Here is a 23,271-nt window from a genome sequence, read left to right as displayed (position 1 = left end):
TCATGCAAAGGGTAGGGTGGGGACGGACGGTTCATTGTGAAAGGGTACCAAGGATGGAGGTGCAACACGAACAGCGCAGCATGCCTGGTCCAAACCAGGTAATCTGTGCTAAGCTAAGATCAATTAATTGAGCAAATATATATACAGCACTCAACCATATGTGGTACTACGCTTGATCGATAATGGTCGGGCCGGATTTGGTTGAATTGTCCCCACTTCCCAACTAGTCCAAGTGATATATGATGATGGTTGGTGAGTGAATGGTATTGTCTATGCGTTTTATAGTTTGTAAGGAGTTGTTATTGATCACCTGGTACTGCTTCCTGTTTTTGAAAATTGAAACTAATGTCTGCGTTTTTGGACTTCGTTACATTTTTCTACTATTCTACTTCTACAATGTAGTATCTTCTGTTTATTTAAAGCTCTGATACAGGGTATTTCATTTTTTTTTCTTGTTTTTGGTAAGAAGCTCTGATTTAGGTTAAGATTTATGAACGAATGGTTTACGATTTATCAATAATGTTCACTTCTAAGGGGCATTGTTTTAAGGAATGATGTCTCTCTTCAATTATTCACGTATATAAGAATTATATATTTTTACATTGGTTTTAAAAGGTGAGAGGCGTACGCCTCAACGCGAGGTGACCAAATTTCGCCATGCCTCGGTAGTGTCAATATCAGAGCAAGGGGTGTAAGCCTCAGTTTTAGTGAGGCATGGGTAGGGATGGCAATTTTTCCTATTTCCCCAATCCCTATGCGGATCCACCTCGAATGGGGCGGGGATGGAGATGGGAAAATTTTCATCCCTGTTAGTGGGGACAAGGAGAGCACTCCCCGCCCTGTGGGGACCCTGATCTCCGCCCGTGGGATCCCCACTAATATATATATGTATATATGTATGCATTTGTTATATATGTATATATGTACACATATATCTATATATTAATATTTTTAAAAATATGGTAGAATATGTTTGAATCTTTTCTAATAGGATTGTAAATCTTAATTATTTTATTTTTATTTTTTAAAATAAAATAAAAAACAAAAACAAAATGATTAATGTTATAAAAAATCACGGGGAATGGGGATCCTTGTAGGGATAGGGATGGGGATAACTTTGTTGCTGCCCTGCCCCGTTGCCATTCCTAGGTGTAGACCTTTGGCCTTTCGCCTCAATTTACATGAAGTGGTAGCCTTAATTAAAAGGGGTTTTGGGTGGGGAAAATTGAATTTTAGTATGGACAACTTTGAAAAAAATTAAAATAAAAAGTAAAAACACCAAAATGTAGGGTTTCCATCGACCAAAATCTCATTTATCTGTTTTCATTTTTCAATCGAACTCAAGAAAACTGAACTCATTTCTCTTCTTTCTCTATTCTATATTCTAATTCTCAAACCGAACTCAAGATTCAATAAGACAAGAATATTGGAGAAAATCAAATTGTGCGACTACATACAGGTCTTCCTCCTCCTCTTCTTTTTTGTTCTTATTCTTCTTCTTCTTGAATCTTGCGTACAGGTTCTCCTCCTCCTCCTTTTCACTTTTTTCTTATTTTTTCGTCTCAAACTATCATCTAAGTGTGTGGCAGATTTGTGGGAGGTTAGAGACTCAGAGGTGTTGGCATGCTACTTTCTTTTAGTTTCACTTTCGGATAGTAAGTGTTGTGATAACTGATGAGATGCTTGGATGCATGTTGCCATGTTGTCATAATATATATTGAATTTGAATCCGTTTGAACAACTCTTGTCACAATCATTAATGAAGTTTTATCATTACAGCCATGGAAATGAGTCTAATTTATTTCAAGATTTGCTTAAAACTTTCAAAATTTCAAGATTGAAGAAAAAAAAAGTAAAATTCCTACACATAAACAATAGTTACTAGTTATTAGTTAGTTACTAGTTAACTTAGAGCCTTAGACTATAATTCTTACAAGTAATCTTGATGAAAAGATTTGAACAATCAATAATTATTGAACCATTGATATATTAAGTGACAAATAATTATATAAAACTTCAATTATTTATTTTCATAATTTTTAAGCTTTTAATTTGAAGATACCGCTTCGTCTCCCCCTTTAACCTTTTAAAATTTTGATTTTTATCTTAATGCATATATATATATATATATATATATTGTGACAAGGAATATATGTGGACTCGGCAGTTTATATATTAAAGTACATTAATAGACTAACTAATTAATTAGTAGAAGGACCAATTTTATGCTATTAGTAGTTTTGAGGGTGAAATATAAATTTGGCTCTGACTTGTTAGAGGCAACCAGGGGCCCCATTTGTAAGATTTCCGTGGGAGAAGACATTATTACGATTGTCTCAGATTCTAACTCACTATCATTGATTGCATTATGACATTGGTGGGTGATGCAGGGAAATTACGTAAAATGAAGCATGAGAACACGGAGTTCCGGAGCCCTTTTAAATGATCCAATATTGTCTTTATATGTAGGTTAATATATACTCAAGGAATTTATGTAAGATTCTGTTCATTTTCACTTTAACCGCACGGGTAAAACCAAGTGATCTTTCAACATTCTTGTGTAATATAGGTTATCTGAGTAAAGGGAGAGAATATTATCCGTGGATAAATTGTTTATCCACCTTACAGGATGATATTAACTATTTAGGTAATTGATATTTTTTTATATCTTCGATCAATTTACTAGTTGACCCACTTATTTTTATAAATAATATTTATCTTCGATCAATTGATATTTTTATATATATTTATATTGTATAATTTGTATTTATACGCTTTCCAAACTGAGCCTTAACAACATTCTAAAACAATAACTTATAAGAACACATATATTAATCAATCATGTGCAGAAAGGTAAAATTGGCGAAAGATGAAGAATAAGAGGATTCTGGAAAATGAAACTTCAAACCGCTATAAATATTACTATCACTATGTTCTCCTTCACCCAATGCCCATAACCATGTACTTGGTTATTTATGTTTCTTTGTTAAATCGGCATCGAAATTTTTTTACTTTTTGACTTTGGAAAAAAATGAGTAATTGCTTTTGGCGTGTTGGGATTTTAAATGAAACTTGTACATGAATTAGGGTAAGGGCTACGGAGGGCTAGGTTTGGTGGAAGTACATTCAAACGGAATCGGCTTCTTTACTGCCTTGCATTAAAAATATCTTGTATTTATGTGTTTTATTTCATGACAAGATATTTCGGATGCAAGGTATCAAAAGACTAATGGAAGCCGATCTCGTTCAAGACGGCTATTAGTAATTTAGTATTACCGTGTATAGGCTGGATTCGTTGGATAATCAATGACGGTGAGAAATTAGATTAGAAGCTGAACAAAAGTAAAAGCAAGAAGAAAATGGAGAGAATTCCAATATATTTTCTACACCCAAAAAGGTTATAAAAGCAGTGTTTATATACAAGAATAATCCCTAACTAACTAACTAACAAACTTGACAGAAAAGAAAACTAAAAGAATATTGCCAGTTCAATAACAGAATGCCAATTCAGCTAGTAAAGGATAAAAGAGAATAAAAGAAAATAATGAATAAAGATAATAACTCTACCCCCCCCCCCCTCTCAAGTTGGAGTTTGGTGGATATCAAGCAAATCCAACTTGGACATGAAGTTGCTGAATTAAGGACCAAAAAGTGGCTTTGTAAAAACATCAACTACTTGATTATGAGTAGAAATATGTTGAGGATTGATGCAGCCTTGTTTGAACTGCTCTCTAACTAAATGACAATCGATGTCCAGGTGTTTTGTTCTTTCACGAAACACTGGATTGACAGTGATGTGTAGAGCAGCTTGATTGTCACACCAAAGAAGAATTGAAAGTTTTAATTGAATGCCAAAATCCTTGAGAACATAGGAGATCCATTGAAGTTCACAAACCGTTGCTGCTAAACTCCTATATTCTACTTCTGCTGATGATCTTGAAACTGCTGTTTGTTTCTTTGTTTTCCAAGAAATGAGAGCTAACCCCAAAGAAATGCAAAAACTTGTTAAGGATTTTCTGGTTTCAGAACAGGAGGCCCAGTCTACATCACTAAAAGCTTCCAAATGAAGAGAATTGTCTGTTGGATAAAAAAGACCTTTAGAATGACAACTTTTTAGATATCTAAGCAAGTGCATTGCAGCTTCCCAGTGTGACTGACATGGAGAGTTCACGAACTGACTTAGCTGCTGTACAGAGTAGCTAATGTATGTCCTGCTAATATTTAAATACAACAAACGCTCAACAAACCTTCTATATCTTTCTGTTTCAGCTAGTGGAGGTCCTTTATTTGCACAAAGCTTTTGACCCTTGGGGAAAGGTGTTTTAGTTGGTTTAGCACCTACGAGTCCAGTATCTGTTAGAATGTCAAGAATGTATTTCCTTTGGTTAAGAACAATACCTGAAGAACTACTAGCAATCTCCAAACCCAGAAAATACTTGGCACAACCAAGATCTTTGATAGTGAATAGCTTATCCAAGTGCTGTTTGACTGAAATGATATCTGCTTCTAAAGTACCTGTTAGAAGCACATCATCTACATACACTAACAATGCAACGAAGGAGTTAGATGTGTGCCTAGCAAATAAACAATGACCATGAGTTGATTGATGGAAACCAAAAGCTTTAATTGTCACTAAATTCAGCATTCCATTGTCTTGAGGCTTGTTTAAGCCCATAAAGTGGTCTCTTCAATTTGCAGACCTGACCCTTAGCAGCCTTAAAATACCCTTCTGGAGGTTGCATGTAAATGTCCTCATCCAAATACCCATGCAAGAATGCATTATTGATATCCAATTGATGGATAGGCCATGATTTAGATGTTGCAATTGCAAGAAAAATTCTTACAGTTACTATTTTGGCCACAGGAGAGAAACTATCAAAATAGTCAATCCCTTCCACCTGGTGAAAGCCTTTGGCTATAAGCCTGGCTTTGTATCTATCCACACTATCATCCGGATTCAACTTCACTTTACACACCCACTTAGAACCAATAGCCATTTTTCCTTCTGGTAAATCAGTGAGTTACCAAGTTTCATTTTTCTCTAAAGCTTCTAATTCCTTATTCATTGCTTTAATCCATTCAATATTAGTACTGGCTTGATTATAAGAAGTTGGTTCTTGAATATTTGACACATTAACTAAAAAGGATAAATATGATGCAGAAAGTGAAGGTGGTTGAATAAATAGATATGTTGGAGGTGTATGAGGTGTTGATGCATGAACCTGTGACTGATTGAGGATTCTATCAATAGTTCTAACATTGTTGCAAGCCAAATTAGTAACATATTTTGTAAGCCATGCTGGTTTCTTTTTAATTCTAGTACTATGTCTGATAGGGGGTATGTTGTCTGTATTAACTGGGACTGTAGTTTCTGGTTTTGTAATTTCAGGAAGGGAGTATGTTGAATAAATGGAACGTTTGCATTTACATGTAATGTATCGTGTGACTGGTTTGGTTAATCAGATTTTCTGATCTAATTTGTTTTTTTTTTCCGTTTTCCACGATCACCTCTATCTAATAAAAAATCTAATGATCCTTAATAAGAATTTGCTGTACACGCAGTTGTGACTTATTTCCCTGATTGCAGCCCAATTAGTCAATTATCATATTTAAAAATTATGATTTTGGGAGATTGGGAAAGAAATTAACCTGCTCCCTCCTTTCCTGTTTAGCAAAAATCATGTTTACACCCTGAGAGAGTGCAGCATCCAGACAGACTAAGAATATATCCCCATGAATTTAATATAAGGTAAATTTCTTAAATTAATTTTTTTGTTTAGTTAATTGACAAACTGTATTCTTATTGTTTAATTATTGTCTTAAACTATCCTTATTGTTTTTGAGAATTGAATAATCATATTCCTATCCTTGCTGACATCAAAATTTGTACGCATGTGATTTTTTTTAAGGGATAATAGCATATAAGAGCAACTTTTGGAGTCTAATATCAATAAAAGTAATATTTTTTAAAAAAATAAAAAATAAGTTAATTTTTTAAAAATAACATCAATAAAGGGCAAAAGCTCATAATCTTCTTCTTGCCATTTGTTCACCAGTGCTGCCGTCCGCTGTTGCCCGTTGCCGCCTGCCACCACCCGGTACCACTGTCTGTTGCCGTCCGCCACCGCCTCCGGCAACATTGTTGGAGGCGGAAGTGAAGGTGGCGACGTTAGGCAGAGAAATGACCACCAGCGCCGTTGCTGCCACCTTCGGCAATGTTACCGGAGGCGGCGGCAGGCGATAGCGGACGATGGTAGCGGGTGGTGGCAGGGCGGCGACACTGGTGAACAAATGGCAAGAAGATGATGTAAAATGTTTTTGCCCTTTATTGATATTATTTTTAAAAAGTTAACTTATTTTTTGAATTTTTTTTTTTAAAATTATTACTTTTGTCGATATTAAACCCCAAAAGTTGCCCTTTTATGCTATTATCCCTTTTTTTTTTAAATCCAATATTACCTTTTGCCTGAAACTCGCTTGAAATCAACACTCACCTAAAGGCTAAAACAATGTTTCAAAGCTCGCCTGAAACTTGCCTAACACCACAGCTCGCCTGAAATAGGGTTGGCTGCATGCATCTCGGACCAAAATAGAATTATTATTCGCCGGTGATGTCTTCCACGACTCAAACAAATCAAACATTCTCTTCACAAACCCATCTTGGACCGGGAATGGATAAGGCTTCTTTGGGGAATCTCAAATGGAAGCAGAGATGGCAACTATCTAAACCATTCTCTCTTTCCCCTTCTTCAACCGCAGGTCAGCGCCCTTGTTTTTTCCTCCACATTGGTGGGCTGGGGGGAAAACGAACGCTATAGTTGCATCATTGGGTTGGGGGATAACGGTCGTTGGCTTGCATGCGAACCATGGCAACATTAGCTGGGTTGCCGATGACGGAAGCTTGTTTGAGCGATTTTGATCCCAACAGAAATGGGCCAACGTACGGTGCTGGAGGTGATGGTGGTGCTGTGTGGATGGTAGTTTACCTTTAATGGAACAAACGCAGCAGCATCTGCTCTCGCGCTCTATTACAATATCACGAATCCAGACAAGTTCAATCAACTCTGCTACTCCAATTCATCCCACATCTTACTCTTTCCTCCGCCGCCATTGAATACCCTCCACTACTCCCACTTCTCTCTTCATCTCCCATTTACCTCAAAATCCACACGCAGCGATACTATGGAGAAGAGGGCTGGAGGTCTTTGAGAAGACAGAAGAGTGGCTGAGAGTTGGAGACTTCAAAACTGATATCTGAAGGGTTTCATAGTTGGAGGGAGAAGAGGGCTGGTGGGGAATGTGAAAAGTTTCTGCTTCGTTGACACATCTCGATCCCTGATTCACAACCATCGGCAGGAAAGGAAGATGCACCAACACAAAGAGAGACAAGAGAGAAGAGAGGAAGAAGAAGAGAAAGAAGAAGGAGAGAGAGACCAGAGGCGGAGGGGGCTGCTGCCGCCAACGCTCGGGGTCGTGAATTCAAATAAGATCAACAGTGATTTTGTTTGAATTCGGAAAAATGGATTTCCGTTTGACCCAGTTTTACTCTATTGCCACCATCATACACTGTTCTGGTTTTTTCTCTTTGTTTGCTTGTTCACCGTCACCGGAAGTTGCAGCGGTAAGTGGAGGGCAAATTTAACATTTTGTTTTTTTCGTTAGTTTTTTAATGATGATGTCAGTTACCAGAAACTAGAAACAGTAAAAGTAGAGTAAGTATGGGATGTATATTCTTCGGGTATATACATAATTTTTACTTTCAGGAAATCTGTGTTTTTCCTTGTCCCATTTATCGCCACTTTCATCTCATGTCCTATAATTCTAGCTAAAAACTCCACGATGATCATTTCAAGGCAAACTGATGGAAGGCGCTATTTATGTGTAGCGAGTTTTATATATCAATGTTATTGTGTTATTTTATCGTGAGCAAGGCTTTTAAAATTAAATCGGACAACAAACCGGTTAGGGGTCCAGTTTTTAGATTAAACAATTGATTGTTTGAATCGAAGGGATGATCCGTTCTGACAAAAAATAAAAACGGTTAAAATCGTTGAATGATTTGAATAATTTGACCGTCCGGATCAACAGTTTGCTTATCAAATCACCAATTTCGGTGAAATAACGGTTCAAAATAAAATAAAACTGGTCACCTGATTGATTCTTAATTTTTCCAGTTCAATTTTAAAAACCATGATCGTGAGTCTTCTAACAAGAAAAGAAAAGACAGAGTTAAATGATTCTAACCAAGAGGTGACTCAATTGGTATGTTAACTGATTTATCTGAACAGAGACTTTGATTCTCGCAACCACCAACTTTGATATAGAGGAATTCAGTGTGGTGTTGCGTTACTGAAGTTGCCCTTATTGCGGATTCTGACGTATCATAAAAAATATCAAAAAAATGATTCAAATATCGACCAACCATTCAGCATGTATCACGCACTCTAACAAATTTTTCTATTTTCATGTGAATTGCATGGTAGATATGCCATAGAACTTAGCTAAATTAAAATGTCTGGACAATCCAACCAAATGATAAAATATAGGTGCAACCAAAATGATCATGCTGACCTAATTGAATGGTCAGATGAGAATAAAACCTGTAAAGGAGGAGGAGAGCCACCGGTGAGGCCCGGGGGAGGAAGGCTTAAGAGTTAAGACCAGTCGAAGTGTTGAGTTGTTGACAGACAGCAGTTGCAACCTGGGGAAGGGATAACGACCGGTGATAGATACCTTAAGGTTATGTTTGGTATGAAGGAAAAGGTAGGGAAACCAATATAAGGTTCGTAAAGGTTTCCTTCATTTTCCTTCAAACCAAATATAGCCTAATGTATCTTGATTAGGATTTTGAGAGTTTTTTTATATAATTTTGTTAAGAGAAAATTCCCAATTAGTACCTACTTTGGGTTTAGTGTCACTTTAGTTTCCGAATTTTAAAACGCGACAATTCAGTACCTGAACATTTAAAACGTGTTAATCTAGTACTTGTCGTTAATTAGTCTATTAACTAGTTGTTAAGTGGTATTTAAAAAGATATAAATGCCCTTCGGGTGTCATCTAATTCTCTTTATCAATCATCCAACTATTGATAAAAAATGAAGTCCTAAATCCTTGCCTCTTCTATTCAAGAAAGTTAGGACCAGAATGTCCTTTGAGACATGACCCCAACTTTTTTGAATAGAAGAGGCAAAGATTTTGTGTTGTTCAATGGTGATAAAAAAAAATAAGATGGCACTTGATGAAGGGAAATTTGGCCCGACCTTGCGATCGCCCGACACGTGGCAAAGGCAAGCAGCTCGGGATAGTAGAGCACCCAAAGCGAACATCGGAAGCAAGTCCAAACTCACTACCGAGCCCGAACTCCAGACCGCTGTACTTAGTCCGAGCTCCTTGTTAAGAGCGAGCTCCCTGTCAAAGGTCCGAGCTCCCTAAAACCCGAGCCCGAGCTCCCTAAGAACCTAAGCTCCCTACTAGGAGCCCGAGCTCCCTGATTAAGAGCGAGCTCCCTGTCAAAGGTCCGAGCTCCCTAAAACCTGAGCTCCCCAAGTCCAAGCTCGGTACTAGGAGCCTGAGCTCCCTAAGAACCCGAGCTCCCTAAATCCGAGCTCCCTACTAGGAGCCCAAGCTCCCTGTTAAGAACAAACTCCCTACTGGGAGTCCGAGCTCGCTATTAAGAGCGAGCTCCCTATTGAGAACCCGAGCTCCCTGCAAGGAGCACGAACTATACTAGGCCCCAAGCCTCACAAAGCTGACCCGAGCTGACCCGTGACAGCTCGGAACACTCCAAACCGAACTCAAGGCACCTCGCTCGCCACTCCAACACTTCACTTCCAAAGCACCAGGCCAGCCAAACGTACCCGACACCAAGGACGTCTTTATCCAAGGGCGACGTACCTGACTGATTTGGGATCTGACGCCTGACAGCCGCATTTCAAACGGCTTCCTGCCACCGCCACCTGCAACCGTCGTCACTAGCCGTAGAGACGGCTCCGACAAAAGGAACAGTGGCGGTTCTGTCCGACCAGAGGAAATGACACCCGAACTGACAGGAGTTCAGAAGTAATCATGCCCGACCTGACGGAGGCCTGGAAGTGAGTGCGCGAGGTGGTTATAAAAGGCTTCTACCCCCCCAGGGACGAGGTATGCTAACTTTCGCGCTATCTGGTTATTCTTGCCTTTGAAGGATTCTAACTTGAGCTTCGGAGCCCTTACGCCGGGTTCTCCCCGGAGCTTCTCTTCTCCTCCCGTTTCAGGTCCCTGTTACTCAGTTCAGAGGCAAGATCATCGACAGCTAAGACCGGCCAGATTGTGCATCATCAGCACTCGAAGGGCATCTGTGTCTTTTCAAATACCACTCAATAGTTGGTTAACCAGGACACGTATTGGATTGGCACATTTTGAAAGTTCAGCTACTGAATTGTTACATTTTAAAATTCAAAAAATTAAGTGGCACTAGAGGATTTGAGAATTTTTCCTTTTATTTAAAATAAAAAAGTAAATTAATAAATTACTAGCACATCCCTGCACAATAGAATGGTGTCTATCAAGTCGGAGCCTTGGTGGTCATGCATCTTTTTTTTTTCTTTTCCTTCTTTTAATTATGTACCAGTTAATGATCATCTCATACTAAGTATCAAGTACGAAACCACTAATCATTTTGTTTGGTAAATTTAATTTGAATTCCTTATTTAATTGAAAAAAAAAATTAAATCAGATTTAATTTATAATTGACGACCTATTCTATTTAAAAAATAATAAAACTAAAACCATTAAAAATCATTTATTTGAATTAAAAGAAAATTAATATGAGTCTAAAATCTTTTGAAGTGAGTATATTATTTTATAGGCGGGCACGTGTATAAAGTTAGAATGACTTTTGATATAGAATATTTTATTTCATATTACATATAATATTATATAAAATTATTTATGTTATGCTTTAGATTATATAAAATATTAAATATAACATGTATTATTATTTTGGCTGAATGTATGTATCTTTGTATGAATAGCCGAGCTAGACTCGAGCTGGGCTAAGATCGGACCAAATTAAGGCTATTACGTTCGGGCCCAACTCATAAAATAAAAAGAAATACCCAGGATTTGGGCCTAAGCCCAACCCGAGAAAAAATCTAAGCCTAGATCGGTCTGAGCCTACACTGGACAGACTGGACCCACACAAGTTAGCACTTAGCACCCCTAGTAAGGGTCTAGAGTATTCTTTGCAAGGAGGCGAAGTGCCCATAAATTGGGTAACCTCTTTGGTTTGTAGCAAAACCATCCACGGTTCAAAGTATCGACATGTATCGGCCGCCGATAGTATCGTTCTGGGAACCCTTGCGATACATCCCTACAGTGGGTGTATCGGGGGTCTGACCGGTTCAGGGTGTGGAGGAGGCCTAAACCGGCTCCCCTGAACCAGTTGTGAAAAAAAAAAGTACCAAAAGCTGTATCGATTCGCCTGATACGCCTAGTCAGTCGTATCGATATTTTAAACCTTTAAACCATCCAACCTAAGTTCTCTATTGCATACATTGCATTAGTGTAATTATAAATGTTCATTCCCCAAGCATTAGTGTAATTGTGTTATGCCTTAGCATGTGTTTTGTTCCATAGGTGTTTATCAAAATGTTGTTATTTATTGCCAAATCAGCATTTTTTTCTATCATATTCATCCGTACGTTTTGATATTTACAAAAGTGGGTTTTGATTTATATGCGCACCAACTATTAGGGAAAGTTTTATTTTAACACTAATGGTTGAGCATTTATTCACTGTTCAGCACTTTTGCTGATATGGTGTCTAATGGTGCCTAGTGGCACCTAATTATTTATAAACGATTTATCAAGTACTTTTCTCAATTTTAAAAATAAATTAAGTATAAACATTTATTTAATAAACAAAAACTATACCAAATACATACTTAGTGAGTAGAGAAACGTGCTCTTGTGTGTTTGGCAAGTGTGCACTAGTGTACACAAATGTGCCCTTTGCCGCTCGACATGAATAGGACTAGAATGTCGTGCAACTTAGCCAAGAGCTTTGGTCGATTTCATAAGAAGGGTTCTATAACTGATCTAGGAGCATTTGGCATCAGAGCTTATGTACCATGAGTATAGGGTAAAAGAGTAATTATAATCAAATGTAATTGACTAGAAAGTAGGGGTGAGCAAAAAAATTGATCGAAACCAAACCGAAAAATTGGTTACTAAACCGGTTGGTTCGGTGTTTTTAAAAAACTGAAGATACTGGTTCGATTTCAATTAACTAATATAAAAAATCGACCGATATACATATATTTCTATATATTTTATATTATAAATTAATAAATATGTATTATATATATATATTTATAATATATGAAATATTATTTATTATTTAAAATATAATATTCTATATATATAATTTTTATTATATATTTTTATATATATATATATATATTATAAAAATTAAAAAACTAAAAAATCTACAAACCAAACCAACAACTAACCAAACCGATCAACCGATTAATCGGTTAATTACGGTTCAATTTCAATTATCGGTTTTCCAAAAACCGATAGTACCGGTTCGGTTAAAAAGAAAGGCCTAACCGAAGCGTGAGCACCCCTACCTACGGGACTCACCTAGGGGACTCTGAATTGGTTGATCTGTCATGCTGAAAAATGGTGGCTCCTAACGGCCAAAGTTTTCTCCACCAAATTGTGACAAAGCACTCACTCTTCTTCTATGAAGTGGTTTTGTATCAGTACCACTTTCAGCGCTAAAGAGGTGTTTGGTGCCTCTTAAGTCTTAAACTCTGAAGCCCCATGATGGCTGAAGTAAAATTGAGTCTATGACAGCTCTGCATACGCATATATAGTAAACAAAATCCTATTAAGCTTTTTTCCCCTAATTCCTAATCAAGTTAATTTAGAGGAAGAAAATGCTTGTGTCAAAAAAGCGAGAAGCCAGCTGTAATAGTAACACGGATTGGCATTTGGCAAGCAAGAAATGTTCATTTGCTCATGAGCTATGAATATGGAAATTTTGAAATATGTTATTCTATTTCTAAAGAATATACAAGATACTTAGATACTACCTCCATAAGCTTAAAGAATTACAAGAGACAAGACCTTTCTTAGGATCGAATTTGGTGGCCTTAATGGTTCCACCATGAATCAATCCCTCTCTGGAGCATATCCAGAATCTTTTCTGGCACTCAGATGTCCAGCGTATGACCATATCCCCCCCACGTCTTCTGTATTCAGTTTCTCTTTTGTATCCTGGAGGTGGTCCCCATGATTGTTCTTGCTTAGAGAAGGATGTATACTTCCAGGGCTTCCGGCAACAGAAGTTGAAGCACAGAAAGTCGGTGCTGTGAATGGAGATGCATAAGGGGATTGCTGAAGCTGAACTGAGAAAGGGCTAGGTGAAATCCGCTTTTGTATGGAAATACCTCCTTTTCCACCCCGGCCATGTAAAGACAGGGAATCTGCAGCAGCGCATTGCTTGGTTGCATCATCTACATAAAGTACATCATCAATCCTCGCCATTATGTTGAAGGCTAAGCTCTCCATCACCCTCGAGTAGCTCTCAAGAATCGACTGCCCCACATCCTACAACAGGAAATAGATTACTCATCTTTCTTTTAGTGAACAAGAGGATGTTATAGCAACTTCAATTCAGAGAGTTTGAACACTGAATAGAAAAATCTCCTCCAAACTCAAGACTGCAACTAACAAGCACCAACAGCCCATTCATATACCTGGCTACCTGCTATGTGCCAGTAGGGAAAGTCAGTTGACTGTTAGCACATATTCTATCATCCTAACAATGAAAGGTTTCCCTACTTCATAAATTGCTCCGTTGATGGACCAACTGATCAACTTGGATCAGCCAACTAGTGGGTGGGATAACCTAGTGCTTTTATTCTAAGGAACGACTTTGGCAATTCCAACGCCCTAGAATCACCTGTTGTATAAGATTTGGTGATAATTCAAGTGCAGACCTGATAAACAATATCAACCACATGCTGTATTATGAAATACTATAATTCAAGGAAAAAAGGCTGCACGTGTTTGGTTAACAGAATTGCTTCAGTAATGATACTTGCTTTTATATAAACAGTAGGCTCTAATTCATGGTTTTAAAAAACGACCCGGAAACAGAACCGTTCTGGCCACCGGTTTCTGGGTTGACAGTTTGATTGTCCGATTTGAACAGATGGCCCATTCTGACAACAAAAATTTAAAATAATAAAAATAATTAAAAATAAAAAACAGCCAAAAACCATTGAATGGGTCGACGGTTCGACCACCCGGGTCAATGGGTCATTGACCAATTCAACGGATTTTGGCCAGGGACCGGGTTTGGGGTAAAACAGAACCATTTGCCTGGACGGTTCCCGGGCCGAATGATCCAACCGTCCAGGTCAACGGCAGTTCGAAAACCATGCTCTAATTGGACCATATTTTGGAATCAAAAGATATTTGCTTTGAGCTATAGCAATTAGATTAGGGCTGCAAATGGATCGGATTTAACCCAAATTGAATTCAAAATTTCATTCATTTAAGTCAGATTCAAATATCTGATTAACTATTATTGGACCATGACCATATTAGATTAACAAATTTTATCCTGATCCATTTATTAATTGGATTGATTTTAGATATTGCTTTAGATCCAATTCAAATACATATAATAGTATGTTTATTTAACTGTTCAGACCCTTTTTAGATTTTTTTAGTTTAAAGTTATTGAGGATTAAGTGGGATTTAGATAAATCTATTTTTGTCTATTTACAATATATAGTTTTCTTGTTTTGTATTTAAATTTGTAGATTTATGCATCTATAGAAGTTTACCAGGTTTTTTATCAAAACAGAAGTTCAAACATAAATCAAATATATGTTTCGCATATCCATTGGATATAAAACTATTCCATGGCGAAAGAAACTAGGGCAGGAAAAAAAAAAGACCTTGTTGTATTGGATCTTGTTCATGTCCAGAACAGTCTGCGGGAGACCAGGATACCGTAGCCTTAGGCTTTGTAAGAGAGTTTCTGCTCGTTCTGCCAGAAGTTGGCTCTTTTCTCCATCACCAACTAGCCCTTTGACTTTACCACCCCATGATGACCGCCCAGATTTTGTGTGCTTTTTACATTTTTTGCGGTCCTTCTGCCTCCAAACATGAATTGAAGCTTCAATTCGGTTTGCTACCTCAAGAGCATGGTGTTCTGATGATAGCTCTAAACAATCAAGAAGACATTCCGGGGAGAATTGGTCTGCAGTTATGTAGCGGTAGATGATCTCACCTAGACAAGCTTTTCCACCCTGCAAAGTTGGCAGGATGCAGGTGAACTTACATATAAGCACAATACAAATTACAAAATGATGATTGATTTAAAAAAGTAAAAAACAGAAGGCACTACAAAATCATGAGCTGACATCAGGAAGAACTTGACCATATAAACAGTAAGCTCCAATACAGTTCAGCACATTTCTATCTGTTGAAACGAATCATCCATGAAAAATCTCCTCTCCTATTTTATTACAGGTAATAGAGCAGTCAAATATATGATATTGCCAAAGTTCCCCCACGCAACATCTTCAATTTGCTTTTCATTGCCCTAGGCAGCAGAATTCCATACTTCATTGTTAATAGTATAACAAATTTCAGGTGCTTAATAGACCATAGACAAATAACCAACCACCCATATATTCCGAAGGGGTTAGAAATTGACAAAAGTCAAGATGCATGAAGAATAATTTAAACCTAAAAAGTATATATAAATCTCATACCTAAGATATAACTTAACCTCAAACTTTAGTTTGAACTTTGAAGTTAAAAACAACTTCTGCATGTGTATTGTATTCTTGTAATGCATGGAAGCAATCTTTGAACATCCATTGGTACCTTAGTTCCTGACATAAATCTTGGTAAACTCAAGAGGGCAGTGAAACCATATCAGCTAAACATGATAAAATGAGTCCAAACACACATTCTTCCCCTCAAACTGTTGGATGAGCTCAAACGGATACACCTAAAGATGTTTCTAAATAAAAATCTTATTGTATCTTACAATCTCTATGAATATGGATCTTGATGACAGGTAGGGAAAGTGGTTGAGAAAATCTTAGAAGATGATGATGATACAGGCTGAGAAAGAATAAAAGAAAATGGTGATTAAAGCTTCATAAAGAATGATGAGCATTCATATTTGTTTAGGTTTAAGAAAAAGATAAAGATATGCCTCAATTAGGAGGAGAATATTGTCCTTTCGCAAGGTAAGGCCAGATCAATAAGGATTCAGAAGTAGTATCCTGATCATTTTATCTACAATTACAAAAGTGTTTTTGATCAGTAATCAGCAATTACAAAAAAACTTTGAAAAAAAAAAGGTTATTATTCTGTATGGTTGTAGTAAAGAGTGACCTTTGAATGCCAGTGTGCCATTACAACAGTGCACATACATCATATGCATTCACCATGATAAAGCATCTCACTAAATAGCATAAAGTGTTCAAGCAGAGCAAAAACCTTATTCCATGCCATTATAGTTCATGCATTGGGCATTCTTAGACCGGGTACAGCTGACCATTGTCAGCAAACTTATTTATTCACATATTTGCTTATTTAAGCTTGGTAGAACATGAAAAAAGGAGTTCAGAAGGGAATTTCTTCCCCAAATCTTTGGTCCATGAGCTGATACTTAGCCATGACAAAATCAACTGTTATGTTAGTTGAGTTGTAGGTGTAGATGTTAATTACCAGTTCAAAGCTGGATTACCTAAGATATTACATCTTTCAAAATAGTCCAGATTACACATCAACAATGGAAAACCTACAAATGCTCTATGATTACCTAAGTCTCCCTGCTTTCAAGCACCTGTGATACCTATAGTTACCACAAGCAGATAGACATCTTATGTTGCTCCTGTAGTTAAGTAGAAGCTGATCTATTGATTGGACAGGCTTTAGGGAAATGTAGCCCTCTGGGCCTTGAATCACTGTTCAGGTTGATCTTCCTTTAATTTATACTGGCACATCATTGACTTTACCAAACAAAGCCACCAGGCAATTCCACTAGATCATAACAACCTTCTCAAGTTCTTCTATTAGGATATAGAACTTAATGAACTGACTGGCTTGTACTCAAGCATAAAGACAACCCAAGCCTGCATGCTTCTCTATCAACTCAGTATACTTCCAAATTTTGTTAAGCTGACTGAAATATGCAAGTGAAAATGCTGAAATCTGTAGTGCACTTACACTTAGAACCTAGTTGTTCATCAATTTTACAATAGTAGGTAACTCAGGTAGAATAAATCAGTTTGACCTAAAAGGTTTTCAATGGTTCCATTTCATATTATAAATATAATGATAAAAAAACTAGAAGGCCAAAAGTTATAGACTATAAGCTACAACGTCCAAAGAATAAATCAAAAAATTGCAGCTACAGATTACAAGCAATTATAACAACAAAAGTAGTGAGCTGGGCTTTCAGAATTATAATCATTCTAAACACATCGACAGACACATACCATATATCCAATGACCACGAATAACCTCACTTTATTATATATCAGAAGTTCATTTCCAAAATCCTCTCACCTCTCTTGCCTTAGCAACCATCCACTGCAGCACCTTCTTTTTTTTGTTTTTTTTTTTTATGAATATCCACTGCAGCACCTTCTCCCACAACTTTCCATACAAATAAATATTTTATGCTCTTGATGACAGGATTCTTTGGGAGAACATGAATAACTGGGAAGGGTACCTACTTCATTTTGAAACAAACACTTCTTGCCACTGCAGCACCTTCTCGACGATAAAATAAATTCCAACAAGCAAGTCGGATTTGTAAATCAGACCACAGCAAATTATGATACTTAACTAAACTTCAAAAAAAAAAAACTCATCAGTTCAATTATCTCTATCAAACAACAGCCTATGTGGCTTGGGCAAAGAGTATGCCTTTATATAAAGGGTAACTAGATGATCAGACTAATTCTTTCTGCCAGTTATGGTACTCCTTTCATAACCAGGTTGAATGTCCCATAGAGAGAAAACATGAAAAATGTACTAATTTACTATTCCGTTCATTCACATATTGACCCTAAACCAACTCAGAGATTATCCAATTTCAACAGTTTCCTAGCTACCTAAAGTTGAAAAATGTGAAGGGATTTACAAAAAATATTCATAAAAAGAAATCAAAGATCAGGACCAAAGGCAATAACCTCTAATTAACATTTCATCTAAAAACTTGAACAAATTGCAATAAACAAATAACAGATGAGGAAAACAATTTTTGACACAAGAAAATGTAAGACATTGCATCCTGCAGATTACAAGTGTTGACTTCTACAAGCAGTGGCTAGCATGTGAATACCATATAACCTCAAAGAACAAGCTAAGTTGGCATCTAGGCACAAGTTCATCAATGTACCACCAAGAGAAATGTATTAGCTCTTCTCATCTCAGTTTCTTTTGCCCATCACCAAATTGGAAGTCATTAAATATCGATCAATTTTCAATAATTGAAATTGCTTCTACGGTTCTACCTTTGGCAAGCTCTCCAAGTACACATTTGGAATCTCCATCTCAGCAAGCACACTGCTATTGATTGCCATGGCCGCTTTAAGGATTTGATTTGTGCAGTCCCTACACTGCTGCAATCTCTTCCTCGCATCTTCAGACAAACCATTAGGTGGGACCCTAGGGCACGGGAGCCACCACTTCTCTTCCTGCCTCATAGAAGGCCTCCCAAAAGTAGATGATGGACAATAATCAACATCATCTGCATCAGCAACAATTATGCTGCGATCGACATACCAAAACTCGGTGTCCTCGAAGCTATCAAGCATAGTAAGCAACATAGCGTCAAGCTTCTTGAGAGCCGGGAGGTTTATGCATAGATCTGAGCGCGGCCGAGTCACCATGACCTCGAAGGTCCCACCTCCTGGGAACTCTTGTAATGAAGGAATGAGCTCCACTATGGAATCGCTCACACATAAGAGCCATTCCATCTCTCTGCACCACATTGCCATCTTCAGCGGCGCCAACGGCTCCAACCTCCATAGCTCTCCGAACACGGTAGCTGCCATTTTTGGCCCCTTAAATAATACATAAATAGAAATCTTAACAGAAATTGAGAAAAGCACTGCAAAATAAACCAACCTGAGAGATTCGTAATGGCATTGGAGATAGCGAGAGCAGTACAGACTCCCTTCCCTCCACCTGACATGTCTTCTCCAAGAAGAAGCTTGGCGAACCGCTCCTTCATCATCTCAACTTCTGCAAACAGCACGACTAAAAAAACATTAAAAAGGAAAAAAAACGATAAATACAGAAGAGCAGGGGAAAAGGCAAAGATGCAATGATGCTAAAATGCGCCAGTGCAGATAGTTGCTTCTAAGAGAAAAATAGGTCCGAAATGTGAGTCTTAGGCAGCAGGATACCAAATTAGTTCCAAAGAGAATGAAAAACATACAACAATTCCAAGGAAAAATTATAAGATTAAAAAAATCAAGTAAGACAAACCAGATAAATCTGCCTCCCTTTTCTCGGGCTTCTCCTCCCAAAACACCACATCTCTCCCGCCGATGACAGGTAACATCAGTGGCGGCGGAGGAAAAGCAGAATTCGCTGGCAAAAGGTGGGCAGGAAGCGGGGAAGACGAAAGAGAACTGGAAGCACCTTCGGCATCGTAACGCTGGCAAGAGAAACTACTTGAACTCTCCGACTCACTGACGTCGGCACTCAAGCTATAGCTCCCAAACCGCTCGCTCTGTTGATCGAAACCATCTTCGGATTCGGAAGCACTCCCCATTGATAACAAACCCAGAAGTTCTGATTTTCCTCTGAAGTTCACCAGCGAGCAGAAATTTCAACAGTCCATTTCATTCCTCCGACGAGTAAAACCACTGAATCTGGTTGGGGGAGATGGCGCTCATGATCTGAAAATTGTAGAATCGTTTTGTAGTAAGAAAGAGAAAGAGGGAGATGCTGAAAAAGGAAAAGCAGGCAGCAGCAGCAGAGGGGATAAAGCACGCCCAAGTTTTCTACCAGCAAACTCCTGTCTGATTTCTCTCTCTCTCTCTAATGCCGCAAAAGCAAAAGAGACGCCGTTTGTGGGTTTCTTTCCGTAGGAATAGTCCTTACTCCTTATAATCCCGACGTGATTGATGATTCTTTCGAGTTTTGGGTTTTGACTACGCAATAGGAAATACCCAATCCTACAGCAAAGTCGAGGAGAAATCAGCAACTCCCGTTGGAGCAGCTCTGGGCTAAAACCGTGTGAAATCGGTGTAGGCCATGTGGCCTCAACTTATGTCAGGTGGGCTAAATTAATACATCAAGGGCCGTAATTTCACGGTTTTAGCACAGGTTACTTCGAGATCGGCTTCGGTCAGTGCAAGGCCTATTCGAACGAACACCGTTCGAAGTTCGAACAGCCTTTAAAACCTTGCATCGGGAACATCTCGTACTTCTGTGCTTCATTTCAATGGTCAATGGTCTTGGAGTGCACTGATTTTTAGCGGCAAAGTAAGAATGGCACGCGTAGGATACAGGACCAATGACGATACACGACGTCAGCTCCGCCAACGTGGTTCCACCTGTCGAACGCTTCGACGATGTCCCAATCTTCATTCAATCGATGATGTTGGCATGCCACGTCATCAGTGTTCAACACGTGTAAAAAGCTTAAATGGACTGGTGTAAAATATTACGAGTGGAATTGTAGAGGATTCAAACTCGCTACGACCTTGGGATCCACGGCGGATACAAGTGAAAGAGCGTAGTTGCTTTTTTTTTTGGAGGAAACTGTCAACTGTTAAGACGGTAATCATATTTTGTTTTAGTTCCTGTCTCTGAAATGACAGTTATAACCTTTGGTTTTCCCACTGACACTCGATAGTGTTGGGGGTACAAGTATAACCGTAGTCCGTATAAGAGTTATTACTTGTTTGATGAATTTGTGTAGTGGCAATATGGAAAGGATCAGAAAATGAAAATCATTCAATTAACTCCTTGGAAGCACGGTTCGATTGTGGGGCATTTTTTTTAACCGAACCGTTAGTACTGGTTTTTGAAAAACCAGTAATCAGAATTGAACCGAGTTGGTTAGTCGGTTGGACGGTTTGATTAATCATCGTTTGGTTTGTTGGTTTTTTAATTTTTACAATATATATTATAAAAATATATATAATATTATATTTTAAATAATAAATAATATATTTATATATATAATACATATTTATTAATTTATAAAATATATAATATATATAATATATAGAAATATATGTATACCGGTTGATTCGATTAACCATCGATTTTTTATATTGGTTAGCCAAAACCAAATCGACACCTTCAGTTTTTAAAAACACTGGATTAAAACTGAACTGACCAATTTAATTAACTGATTTTTCGATTAATCAATTGTTTGATTTGATTTCGATCAATTCAATTTTTTTGTTTTTTTGTTCACCCCTACCTGGAAGAGAGTGAATAAATCCAACATGATATCAAAACATTAAGCCAAGCTGCAAAAGAGGAGGAGGATGGCCAGATGGGATTCACTCTTGAGTCTCTCCTTACAATGAGAGACATAAGTAACAAATAAAGAGATATGATTAGGTTGAGCGGGCTATGAAACCAATTATAACACTTTATATCAGTTGTAAAATACATGACTCCCATAACTATTCAACCACTCAGCGTGGCCCCATTTATAGCAAAGTGATGAGATGGTTGAGCATATTACAAATTTTATAGAAAATTATATAAGTTGCCGGTGTAATTGTTTTATTGGCAAATGAGGCATCTAGTTTTAGCCTATGATTAAGTATTTTCTTTATCATGACTAAACTTAAAGAATAGAAAAAAGAAATCATAAATAGTGAGTGGGCCTATAGAAGCATCTAATGATGTCTCGTGCCTGTGACTTATATGTGAGGCAACGAGGTTAGTTTTAATATTTTTTTCTCTGTAGACGTACAATTGGGCTGGTAGCCCTTTTTTCAAAAGAAAAGGGGAAAAAAAGATAAAAAGGGGTAGCCTCCCCCAAATCTAGTGGGTGTGTTGGGTTGGAGATAATCCATCCACTAAGCATCAATGTCCTCTCATGCATGATTTATCGCAATTTCCTTTTTTTTTTCAGGTGCAAGTGGATTAGTTCAAATAATTAGGGGTATAACCTAATAAGAATATGAGAAGCTTCAATTCCATGTGATCTCGGACGAATATGTAAATGCATGGATTTGATTTTTTTTTTTTTTTTGTTTTTGTGCTTTATGGGGGCTACACAACAGCGGTAGTCTATCCCCGCCCTTAACTCCCAACCATGATGGCAGCAGTATTTGATCTCAGGTCTCTACCTGGATAAATCGGACTTCATGAGTTTATATATCATGATATCCTATATATTTCTATCAAATTAATATAAATTTACACAAATATATCTAAAATAAGAAAATGTATAACCAAATCACCTTTAACTATATATTTGGCATCAATATATAATGTGTGGATTGGATGTATCGTTTTCTGAGAAAAAGGGTGTCTTTTTTTGTTTGAAAATGTTGTTGTCAGATAGGATCTTTCCTGGAGCAACAACAATAATTTCTGTTTGGTACTAGTGCTTCATATTTGTTTTCGGTATTAGTACCCATTATAGGAAGTTCATGTCACTGTTACATCATGTCTTCGTTAGCAGCAACAAGCTCCAATATGAGAAAATATCAAATTAGGTGTTGCTCCAAATCATGCATTTTCAATTTCTAAGGCGTAATTTGGAGCACCATTTTTTATAGAAAAACAGTTCTAAACATATGAACATCTCCTAGAGCACCGTTTTTTTCTAATGTGGCACTAATGTATCACCGTTTTCTGGAGCAACGTCATTGATACCAAACAGACGCTAAATGTATGAATTGAACAATTTATTTTACTCCTATGATTGATAAAAATCAAATTTAGATGAACTAGATAATTGATTGTTATACATTAAACTTGACCATGTAACAGTTTTTGACTGAAAATTATTAAAAACTTTTCCCCAACTGTCTGTTTCTCTCCTATTTTCTATCAAACCAAACCATGCGTTATAGCAGCTCCTTACCACTGATCATCTCACATTTCACAATCCCTAAATTCGACACATAGAATAGGACTCCACACCATGCACACAATTGCACATTCTAAATCCAATCCGTGATTATGGAAGGTACCAAGAAACTTCTGCAAGCCTCCCAACCACTAATGTGTTATTTCTTTTGGCTATAATCAA

General features: G+C 37.5%; 1 protein-coding gene across 2 annotated transcripts; it reads right to left on the bottom strand.

Annotated features, from left to right (window-relative positions):
* Window positions 1-12,975: 12,975 nt before the first annotated feature.
* LOC104603696 (rop guanine nucleotide exchange factor 1-like) lies at window positions 12,976-20,219 on the bottom strand. Of its 2 annotated transcripts, XM_088887920.1 has the most exons (6): window positions 20,049-20,219; window positions 19,524-19,939; window positions 19,161-19,277; window positions 18,545-19,080; window positions 14,957-15,310; window positions 12,976-13,595 (listed from the first exon to the last, which is right to left on the bottom strand). In XM_088887920.1, exons 2-6 carry the CDS (start codon window positions 19,810-19,812, stop codon window positions 13,158-13,160), a joined length of 1,734 nt encoding a protein of 577 aa, XP_088744046.1. In that variant the 5' UTR covers window positions 19,813-19,939; window positions 20,049-20,219; the 3' UTR covers window positions 12,976-13,157. The 2 variants fall into 2 exon arrangements, with proteins under 2 accessions (XP_088744046.1, XP_010266083.1); XM_010267781.3 differs by having other exon boundaries at window positions 19,524-20,219.
* Between the last annotated feature and the right edge of the window lie 3,052 nt (window positions 20,220-23,271).

Source organism: Nelumbo nucifera, chromosome 5, assembly GCF_055504915.1.
Source record: "Nelumbo nucifera cultivar China Antique chromosome 5, China Antique-T2T, whole genome shotgun sequence".
Lineage (NCBI taxonomy): Eukaryota > Viridiplantae > Streptophyta > Magnoliopsida > Proteales > Nelumbonaceae > Nelumbo > Nelumbo nucifera.
The sequence above is the reverse complement of the archived record's forward strand: the minus strand, read 5'-3'. Positions and strand labels throughout refer to the sequence as shown.